Source organism: Anguilla rostrata, chromosome 1 (genome assembly GCF_018555375.3).
Source record: "Anguilla rostrata isolate EN2019 chromosome 1, ASM1855537v3, whole genome shotgun sequence".
NCBI lineage: Eukaryota > Metazoa > Chordata > Actinopteri > Anguilliformes > Anguillidae > Anguilla > Anguilla rostrata.
This window is the reverse complement of record NC_057933.1, coordinates 11261134-11272297: the sequence shown is the minus strand read 5'-3', so window position 1 is coordinate 11272297 and position 11164 is coordinate 11261134. Positions and strand designations below refer to the sequence as shown.

General features: G+C 46.3%; 1 protein-coding gene across 2 annotated transcripts in view; it reads right to left on the bottom strand.

Moving 5' to 3' along the window:
- dicer1 (dicer 1, ribonuclease type III) overlaps positions 1-11164 on the bottom strand; it is a 30877-nt gene that overhangs the window by 5768 nt on the left and 13945 nt on the right. For both annotated transcript variants that reach the window (XM_064322031.1, XM_064322023.1), the window contains exons 14-28: positions 9761-9893; positions 9346-9421; positions 9040-9179; positions 8737-8916; positions 8233-8446; positions 7824-7977; positions 7499-7681; positions 7283-7388; positions 6941-7116; positions 5805-6546; positions 4801-4950; positions 2453-3281; positions 1937-2205; positions 817-979; positions 562-637 (exon numbers count right to left, since the gene is read on the bottom strand). In XM_064322031.1, the coding sequence (XP_064178101.1) occupies positions 562-637; positions 817-979; positions 1937-2205; positions 2453-3281; positions 4801-4950; positions 5805-6546; positions 6941-7116; positions 7283-7388; positions 7499-7681; positions 7824-7977; positions 8233-8446; positions 8737-8916; positions 9040-9179; positions 9346-9421; positions 9761-9893 (3591 nt within the window). The remainder of the gene's footprint in view (positions 1-561; positions 638-816; positions 980-1936; positions 2206-2452; positions 3282-4800; positions 4951-5804; positions 6547-6940; positions 7117-7282; positions 7389-7498; positions 7682-7823; positions 7978-8232; positions 8447-8736; positions 8917-9039; positions 9180-9345; positions 9422-9760; positions 9894-11164) is intronic.

Genomic DNA, 11164 nt, shown 5'->3' with positions numbered 1-11164 from the left:
TCATGTGGCTGCCCCCCAAAAAAGCAGGAGCTGAAGATGGCTACAGTACAGGTCTGGCAGAGCATGACCAGAGAAGATACTCAGTGCAAGTCATTCACAGACTTTCAGCAGAATGCAAAGGATATGCAATGAAGTGCTAAACATGACTACTTTCATTTAAATAACATCAATATGTCCCAAACATTATGCTGCCCTGAAAACTGGGATTATTCACTTCAACCAGATGTGAATTGTTTGATTACAAATCTAAAATTGTGGAGTATAGAGCCAAAGAAAAAAATATGCCTTTGTTCCAAACATCATGGAGCTCACTGTATATACAAAGTACTTAATTACAACTCTCAACAATGTTATAATATTTACAGATATCTGACAGATCCTAGTCTTATTATGGGATTCTTAATGCGTTTGAATTATCTCATTGAATAAAACCTAAAATAAGTCTCCAGTTAGGCCTGTATTTCAGCCCCCCTCCCACACACACACACACACACAGACAGACAGACGCACACACACACACGGACACACAAACACAAACAAACAAACAAGCACACAACCAACCTGAACTTGGCCGTCTCCGGCTCCATTTCCAGCAATTCACGAACGGGAGAGCGAGGGACATTAGCAGAGAATTTTTCTGGGGGGGTTGTGGGGGAGGGGGGAGATGGAGACAGAAACTTTTCAATATGAAATTCATGAGGACAAATCATTCAGAACATCCAAAAATTATGGAATGTAAAATCTTTCCTGCATGAACTGACAAACAATCAGAGAAAGTAAAATGTGGAATCATTTCTCCCCATCTCTGTATCTTACCTATAAGTGGCCTCATCATTGGATAATACACTTGCCAAACAGTCTCCAGTGACATCCTGCTATCCATGTAAATTGCACCAGCAAGTGATTCAAAGATATCTCCCATTGCTTTGGGAACTTCAATGTCCTCTTCTTTCTCTTCATCTTCTTCAGAGCGGCGAAGCTGAAATTATAGAAAGCAATCCAAGTTTTTGTTAGCACTAAATAGCGTGCAATCATTTTCTCAAGACAAAAAAAAGGTGATTTACTTTCCCGATGTGTACTCAATACTCTAAATAATTTAACAATCTAGTTTAAAAGTACACACTCGTGCAGTACAAAGCAACGCTTCCATATCATTACTTAGGAGCAAGATTATACAATCACAGAGAAATTTCACTTCAAGCATAAACCCACAAAAAAAAATGTATTATGAGTACATCTGGGCTGTGATACTCTCCCCCCCAAACATTCTACTCAGGTACCGCATATTGGGCAATGAGAAAGTCCATCACCGCTGCTATGTTGTCCTATATCATGCATTCAAGTAAGGAGTCTTAAATGCACAGTGGGTGGTGGGGAGGTTCCACTTGAGACTTATTGGGCACCACTGTTCTGACCACAGGACATGCAAACATTGTAGTGACAGATTGTGGGCATCTCTATACTGTGCGATTTCATGTCGTTCTAAATGACTGTAAGGGCCTGCCTTCAGTAGTATATGTCTGTAGGTAAGGAAAGCAAATTCAAATCAGCTTTCCATTAATAGGAAATATTTACTGATTTGACCAAATTTGTTGTTTTTCCCCCCTTACTGTATCCAATGGTATCCCTTAGGCATAACAAAACCTTTCCAGTCAAAAACGGCGATTCGTTGCCAAGATAGCCAATTCAAATAAATTAAATCCAACTGTATGTTTAGTGCTCGAAATGACAAAAATACAAACCAGATTCCTAATATTTCCCTGCCCATTTCTCGAGCACCGGGTTTAATGTTAATAATAAGCAGGAGATATAATATCTCCGCAATGGTTCCTTGATTAGCAAAGATCCGGCATCCTAAAATCATGTTATGAATAGGTACATTTCCGACTGGCCGGGGCTGCCGGTGTCCTGCTGCCAGGTGGTGTAGGGTACTGACCTCCGAGTCCATCCCTTGCATTTCGTTCTTTTCCAGTTGAAATTGCACAAAGTCGTCGATCACGTGGAACAGCTCGGGCGAGACCGCCTTGAAGTACTTGTGGTAGTCGTACTTGACGGCCAGAGAGGCGAATATGGTGTTGTTGACCAGGGCGGACCGCAGGTCGGTCAGCACACCGGGCGAATGCTGTCGAGGGTCTTCATAAAGGTGCTTTGTTATGAGGTAGTCTAAAATTGCATCGCCGAGAAACTCCAACCGTTGGTAACAATCTGCGAGACAGAAAGCAGCAGGTACGTTGAGTCATACAGTAACACAGAGGAATGGGCTGTCATGCAGTTTAAGAATGTAAAAAAAGGTTCTGCACCTTTACAGCCACCTACATCTGTAATTCTGTAAACACCAAAGTCTTCACCAAAACATAATATTCACACACACAAAAAATATATACAAATACAAAATGCATCTGATTGACTTCTCAGTGGTTGGTTGGTGTGTGTGTGTGAGGCAGGAGTTTACCTGTTATGGTGTTGTAATGGTATGAGGCGTGAGTGAAAGCCTGCAGCAGGTAGGCCTTGTTCTGGAAAGTGTAGCTGATCTTCTCTTCGAAGTTCTCGAAGCCGGAGATCAGGTGGTTGAGCGTGCGCTCGGCGTCCGGGTGGTCGAACATGCAGCGCGGCGGGATCTTGAGCCAGCCGTACTGCAGCTCTTTGGAGCGCTCGCCGGCCCCACCGCCGCCGTCGCCAGGGCCCCTCTTCACCGCCGGCAGCACCTTGAGCCCCAGCGAGCAGAGGAACATCTGGGCGGCGCGCTCCCCGCAGCTGGTCAGGTAGCAGCCCAGCAGGGCCTCCACGCAGTCGGCGATGCTCTTGTCGGCGATGCACTGCTCCGTGTGCAGGTCGTAGGAGATGGACTGCTTGCCCGTGTCCGTCCCGCAGTTCTCCTCCGACGGGTTCCAGAAGCCCACCACGAAGTCGTCCTCCTCGCCCGCCTTGCTGGGGTCCAGGTAGCACATGGCGTCCCAGGAGCTGTAGTCGAACTCGTCGCCGTCCGGGGCGAGGTGGGCGTTGGGCAGGTGGGGCTTCTTGGGGGCCTTCCACTCGTAGCTGGGCTCGGCCGGAGGGAAGCTGCTCAGGGAGATCTTCTTGCCGAAGGCTCCCGAGCCGATCAGCATGTTGTCGATGAACTTGATGTGCTCCTGGTAGTACTCCAGGTCGTCCTCCACGCTCACCTCGTCCTTCGGCTCCTTCCACATCAGCTCCTCGTCCTCCTCCACCTCGTCGCCCTCGTCTTCGTCCTCGTCGTAGTCCTCCTCGGCTCTTCCGTTGGCCAGGGGATCCCCTTTCATCTGAAAAGTCAAAAAAAAAAAAAGATAACGTGAAAAAGATGCACACTATCTTGAAAAAAAAAAAATATATATATATACATTTTCTTTTTTAAAATAAATATCATTTCAGACAATTCCTCAAACAAACCCAACAGCCTCATAATTTCACCTCATCACCAGTGTAAGCGAGATATACATAAGTACACGCACAGATAAATGCAGACGACAATAAATCTACAAATTTAATATCACTGATGAGAGCATGTATGGTATCAGCTTTTACGATGGCTAGTTAAATAAAGCAAATCTTTTAAGCTAAATATTACTCTCCTTACATTTCCACTGCACTGTCCTATAAGTGTATATAAAGAGACTTAAAGGAAAGACTCGAGTGAAGCCACAGGAAGTGTGCATAAAAGCCATTATATGATCATGATAAAGAAAATTACTGCCATAGTCCCAATTAAAATGTCAGCAAATGATATCATAAGCTCAGAGAAACAGAAATTAGCAGTTCATATCTGATCCATAATACATTTTGCACCTTGCAAACTGAAGTATGGAAGGTTTAAGCTGAATTAACTGTATTAATTCCAGAGGACACTGGATGGTCATCCTTACCTCTGAAGCAATGGAGTAATACAGGGTCTAATCTTAAAGAGCAGGCGGTAGACTGAGTCTTGCAGTGCGTTTGCTAACGTTTGTAGTCTGTATTTGATTACTGCTACCCTTCTATTAATTCAAATGTCAGAGAGTGCGGGGGAATGAGAGTTGAACAGGACTAGTGAGATTCAACAGCCTGATGCAATTTCTAATGAATAGGACCAGTGAGTACCCTGATTAGAATCAACTACAAATTCATGGTCTATGAAACAAATGGCTATAGAGCTGCTGCATGTCATGGCATAATTAGCCCGTACAAACCTGCAAACACAAGGACAATTTGACCTGTACAATCTGATTACATCTATAATGTGCAGTGGAATACACAGTGCTGCTTTGGGTCAAGAATAAATAAGGTCTTGGAGGACGTGAATCAGAATACAATGCAGTTTTACTGCAGTGTTAATGGAACGACCCCTCCCAATGCTGAGATGAGGAATGAAAAACTGCAATCGGGTAAATATTACTGTAAGTACACTTCAGCAAGCTGAGATCACTTGTCCGAACTCTGATTCTTCCATGTTAAATGTCATTGGGGGCGAGGGGGGCTGTGTGGTGTGTCAAAGTCCAAGCCGCTGTATGGTGTGGACACTTCGCAAATACTTATACAGGAAAATACAGGTCTTAAGCATTTCATCTGCACAGAAGACTGTGCATTTACTTCATTTATATGGGGGGGGGGCTCGTATCCCAGTAACAATATGAGAACTCAGGGCTAAATGTGTCAAAAAGGGGTGATCACCCCCTCTAGTGGTGAACTTGAAGATCTGACAACACTTGCAGAGTGCAGTACGCAGTGAATGCTGAAATAATAGCAGTATGTATTTTCAAAATGGCAAAGGGAAAAGAAAAAAAAACTCTGCTTAAAGTTACATACCTCGGAGTCCCACTTGTCCATACTGCTTTTGTCCTGGTTAACTACATACCCCGGGGGCAGCCAGTTCACGGGTGGATCAAAAATGGAGACCACCATTCGACTTGGCAGGCCTTTCTTCTTCCCCAGACGATACAGGTTACAGTTGCTAACCTGACATGGGAGGCGGTAAAAAAAACACCAATTCATTAGTTTCCCGGACAGAAAACTGGACTTGAATGACCACCGCAATAAAACACGTCGACATTAACCAGGCATCTACAATTCACGTACATGCTGTGAATACACAATTAATCTCTGTGGCTTTTTACTGTCTGAAATATTTTACAAATCATGGACATACGGTTTTACATATAAATTATTAGGGAACGATACTGCACAGGATGTAACATGATCTGCAATGGAAAGAATTAATGAGAAAAAAATTACTCTGCCTCGACTGACACACACCCACAATCCGTCAAGGGGAAACATTCCTTATCTTTATGGCGCTTATGAAATATAATATGAGACAGGCACAGAACAGCTGAGTGGCCGTCGGTGATTAAAGATAAAAATGTAAATTTGGAAGAGACAGCAGGCAAGAAGAACATTTGTTTTGATCAGAAAGTCTTCCATCAGGATATATTTCTCAACCGTTCATTTAAAAGAAAAACTGCTTCTTGTATTAGCAGGAAGCACTTGACTGTGAATGCATTAATGTAATAGCTAATTAGATGGCAACAGGTTTTAAGTACATTCTTGTTGACCTTATACTCTCCAGTATAAAGAAACCTCAATTGGACAATGCCCTACAGCCACAAAATAAAATGGGGTGTGTGCTAGCGTAACATTTAATGCTAATTGGAGCTTTAATGGAGCATTTCTGTTCGCTTTAACAGAAATCAGGTTAGTATGGCCGTCTGGTTTGAATTAGGCTCCCACTGAACCGTCTCAAAAGAAAAGCCCTCAACGTGCATCAGAAACGTGCATGTTGTTTTTTTTATTATAGCTGTGGTGCTGCTCACCTTCTTGCTGCGCATGTAGGAGAGGCGTCCCTCGTGGGCATCGGGGTACGTGCAGAACAGGTAGGTGGTGATGGCGTGCTTCAGGAAGGAGTCGCCCAGCATCTCCAGCCTCTCCAGGTTAAAGCCGTCGCTGGCGTTGGAGAGGGTCAAGGCCTGCAGGATGAGGCCGGGGTTGGGCCCCAGGGTTTTCGGGGAGTCGCTGCCGGCCGAGGGGGGGGCGTCCGAAGGTGCTGCGGAACCGGCTGTCACATCGACCACCTGGCGACGGTCTGAGGTAGGTATCGTCGTGTGTCCGTCAAAGTCTGAGTTACTCCCTGGAGTACATTCAACGCCGGGCTGGGGCTGGCTCTCAGTGCTCTGAGAGTGTTGCACGTGAGCTGAGGTAGTGCTTTGTACAGGTATTTCGCCCTCGGGCGAGTCTGGCGGGGAACGTTGGCAATCGTGGCGTCCGCCGAGGCCGCCGCCGTCGCCGTCCTCCGCCGTGCCGTTGGCGAGGTTCCCGGCACAGACGCAGTCGCGCTTCTCTTCGTCCTGCGGCGGGGCGGGCTCTGGATTTTCGGCGGGCGCGATGGCGCCCCCGTGTGGCGAGGAGGCTTCAGGATGAACACCTTGATGGGCAGCATCGTCAGGGGCTACAGTTGGGCTGTGCTTACAGTAATCGTCTTCCGTGCAGGCGCTGGGGCTTGAGATGAAGGCCTTGCTGTCGATGGATTTCTTCCACCCGAAATCCAAGTTTGGGTATCTGATGCACGTGAATATGATGGAAAAAACGTATTTGTTTAATGAGACATTAAAAATGATAAACAGTACAAATCGAAATAGAAGCCTGGAGAACTTAGAGCACAGTGCGTGCTTGCAACATGGTGGGGAACAGCAGTTTTTAAGTGCTGAAAAGGGCTTCTGGCTTTCTTTATCTCAACTCTAAATTGCTTAATGGCAGTTGTTACTCCAGAAAGGAAGCAAACTTAGGCAGACCTCCAGAAAATGAGGTAGCAGACTTCAAATCCTGAAGGACACAGGCACCAGAATTTCCCCAGAAGACAAACTCTATTTTACAGTAAAGCCTTGAGGCTAAGCCCCGCCCTCAGCTCTTGGTTCTGAAGGCAGAACGCAGACCGGCGAATCAGCGGACAGACCTGAAGTCTGGCGGCAGGGTTCGGACCCCCACACCGGCGTCGATGGCTGTCTGAGCCCGGAGTTCCTCGGCCGTCAGAAGGCAGTGAAGTCGGTAGAGGATGCTGGGAAGGCAGACCGCTTTTCTCCACAAGGAGGCAGGGATCGGGTGGATGGCACACAGTTCAGGAACCAAAATCTTAGGTGGAGGCAAAGGAATAATGGGGAGTGTTAGCACTGAGGATTACAAAATTTACAAAGAGAACTGAGGTTTCACTTCTCTTTTAAGATGAGTTCACTGCACAAGCTTAACAGCAGCCACCAGCAGTAAAACGGTTTAGAGAGAGTGAGATCCTTTTCCTTACCTGTTTGTTTTGCAGACTCTCCCACTTGGCCTTCCTCTTCTCAGCACTGCTGAGCGGAAGGGCTTTGCCTTTCTGATTAAGGTGTCGAGGAGTCAGAAGATTCAGTCTGCAGGGAGGAGAACAGGACTGTGACTAATACTCATAAATCCACTGAATCATAATTACGTTTTTAATTACTTTAACATTTCCCAGTGAAGTCACTGGCAGAAGGCATACCGTGAGGATGTGTGGTCCACATCCAGCAGTGGCTGGTTCAGGTTGGACAGGTCGAGGTTGTACTTGGTCTTGTAGTATTCGGCGAAGGTTTCATATTCTGGCGAAGGGAACTTGCTCAGTGGTGTGAGATCAGTGTAGACGTCCGCTACGTAGAAGCGGTGAGGCTGGTCAAAGTTGCGATACCTGCAAGCAATGAGCACCCAAAATAAGGTTTATCTGTTTTGGTTCATCATATCCCATATACTGATACATGCAGATGTTGAGGATAAACCTGCCCATGTTTTATTTCTGTGCGCTTCAAATGTTTCATTGTAATTTCACATACCTTGGAATGATGACTGCATCCTGGTAGTCCTCCAATTTGAAAGTGAATGGGTTCTGTTTGGTGTACTGGGTGTTCGGAATGCCTATGCGTGCTTCAGATTTTTCAATATCTTCCATGAATTTAAAGTCCAAGTCTAAAGTGTTGGAATCCTCAACTGAAATATAAGGTATGCATGGCAACGTTAATGGAACAATAAAGTTGTCATCTTAAAATGAGGGTTATAAAATCACAGGGAGGAAAAAAAAAAAACTAAAAGCAAAGCAATCGAGAGTGCCAAACTTTTATTGTCATTTTGACATTCTGAAATGGCGATGGCTGTTGGCAGTCAAAGTGCCAAATAAGACAGCGCATTACTTTTTGAGATGAGAGGCCAAAGCGGAAGCCTGTGGGGGGTGGGGGGTTCACTCACCCACGTTAAGAGGTAGAACGCAGTAGGCGGAGTCGGCCTCGGTGGGTTTGAACTCCAGGGCGGGTTTCTCCAGGCGGAGGATGTGGGAGAAGATGTACTGGTGCAGGCGCGTGATCAGCTCCAGCTGGGGGGCGCTCAGGGTGAACCCCGACTTCTGCAGCTCGATGGAGATGGTCACCTCCCCCGAGCGCGTGTACACCGGGAAGTGGGGAATCTGAGGGGGGAGAGATGGCAGAGGAACCGTAAGCAACACGTGAAGCGCTCTCACTGCAGTGGAGCCATAGAACCCCCACTCGTATGAAGGTGGAGGTGGTGACATCACATCATTATTTACTGGACTAGCGAATGCTCTTATCTGGTTTACATTTTTAACATACAATTCATTAATACAGCTGGGTGCAGCTATTCAGGCTTAGCACCTCGCTCGAGGCAACTACCCGCACCTGGGATTGGAACCTGCAACCTCTGAGTTGGAGAACGCTATGCCAGACCGAAGACCCTTACCCGAGGTATTGGTTTTGCCGTCAGAATGCCGAAGCATCTGGTGGTGTCTTCGGGAGGGTAGAGCTTCCTCCTGCGGAAGTTGAGCTCGTCGGGCAGAGGGGTCGTCAGGACCATCCCGATCACATACAGGTAGTAGGACTGCTCTGGCACAGGGTAACTGTTCCGAAGACATTCTGGGATCTGTCCCGAGAACGAAGGAAACTGGCTTTAACGACACGTTACAACAGCGGGTAGCCATGTTGTAACACCCCAGCAGGCAGTGAAGAGCGAAACGGCTCCAGCGTGTCAGGGGACAGTACTCACCGCTTTCGGGTAGCACTGCCTCCTCTTGGTTGATCCTGGTCTGCCCGGGACGCTGGTCTCCTCCTCGTCGTGCAAGTCCAGCTCCTCCTCGTATTTCACAGTCTCCTTCCCCACCGGCATCAAGTGATCATCTAATTCACCTGATGAAGAAGAGGCCCGTGCTTAGTCGCAGGATTTTGGTCAAGATTTAGCAGGTTATTGCTGCCCCCCCCCCAGTGGTTGAAGGCTCAAGTAGTTGAGAGTAGCAACATTAATACCAACTAAATTCTTGCTCAGCTAACATTGTCAAATACACCACAGTTTTACCTATTTTGTGTAGCTTTTCACAGCAAAGAAGAGCAACTGCTTTCTCAGCAAGTCTTGCACAGTTCATTGTGGGCCCCTGCAATGAAAGAAATCTCACATTACAACAGCACAAACTGTAAGGTTCATCTCGACTATGTATGCCGCCTGAACAACAAAACATGCATAAAGGAAATGGAAAACATACAGCCTGACCTATACAGATTATGTGAAAATATTATAATGCAATGTTAAGAGCAGCGAGTACAATTTTGCTTCTACATGTTGCACGTTGCTACATTTGCCCTGTTAACACAATGCCATCAGTGTGGAGACAAATGCGCATTTCAAGGAAATGGCGGATTTTGCATCCACACTGCAGCTCTCTGACTGAAAGAGTGTCTGTCGTCAGACAGCCTGCATGAACTCAGGCACTCACAGTGACGGGGACCCTGAGAGGGGAGTTAATGGGGAGATAGAGCGTGGATCGGTAAGCTCCGTCCGGCAGCTGCGCAGTCTTGCACTTGGGGGCCAGGTGCGTGAAAGGGTCGCTGGGCAGTCTCGCGCAGTATCTGCAATGGAAACGGCAGAAGGCACTCACTCGCGGTCTGGCAACGCTTGAAGCCGCTCGGCCGTCTGAAGAGGACTTTTTACGCGTAAACAAGCCTGATTCGGCGTGCTGGAAACCCCGGGCGGCCACGGCTAACCCCTAGCCGTCTGGAACTCAAACGGAGATTTACAGAACACACATCTGCGTCAATTATACGCTTAGATTCAAATGAAACATCCGCAATGAGGCCTTCCACGCAATGTGTTTCCGTTTAGGCCCCATCTTAATTTGCTTAGCAAGAATCTGGAGGTAAACACCACCACCAAACCACAATGCCCAAAGTAAAGTGGATAGCCAACCTTAAAAACAAAGACTGACAAAGGAAGTTAAACTTTCTAACTGAAAAAAGACACGCTAATTCACAGCATCCTTAAATGTAGTCGCTCGACACTAAACTACAGCTGGATGACTTCAACCCAAATTAAAACTACTAGGCTAAAATGTCTGACACTGTTTGAGCTCAGCTCCTCACCACTGCTCAACCCTCTGGGGCCTGGGTCACGAGGATGAGGACAGACTCGATCCCATTTCAACCATTTAAACATCAGAGCAGCTGACTGACATGGTTTAACACCCACAAGGCATTAAAAGAAACCTTTTTATGACAACAATGCATGTATAAACTGGAAACGGCTTAAAGCTGGGCATAAAAGGAAACATTCACCCCATTTCGTAAAAAGCTAAAGATGCTAATGTTTACTGTGGTGGTACTACAGTATATACTAAGTCTATACATTTTCATGAGTGTCAAATCCAATGCTTTCACAATTCTGCCATGTAACGTAAAACTGCTCTTCTGATCTGGCATTTTCATACACATGTCATCAAGCCTTTCAACAACTTCTCAGACATCACAGGCGAAGGCTTTGCAGTGTATGTATGGAAGCGTGAGGCCAGGGAAACTAAAATGGCTGCGCACATGCTTTATCCAAACAACTGTTAAAAAGATGGGATCACTGCACCGACGATTCCACCAGCACAACTAATAAAGACAGGCACCCTCAGATGTTTATATAATTGATTTGGAAATCTGAATTAATCCTAAGCAGCAGAGAGATGGATGCCAATATAAATACACTTTTTGTAAACAGGGAGTTCTTCCCAAATACACTATCAGGAGACAACGGGCCAACTGCCCCCATCATAAAAGCAGGGCATTACATGCACTGAGCTTTTGGATCATCTACAGATAGTAGAAAATATATCTTTTTTTAGTTTTCGGGTCAATTTGTC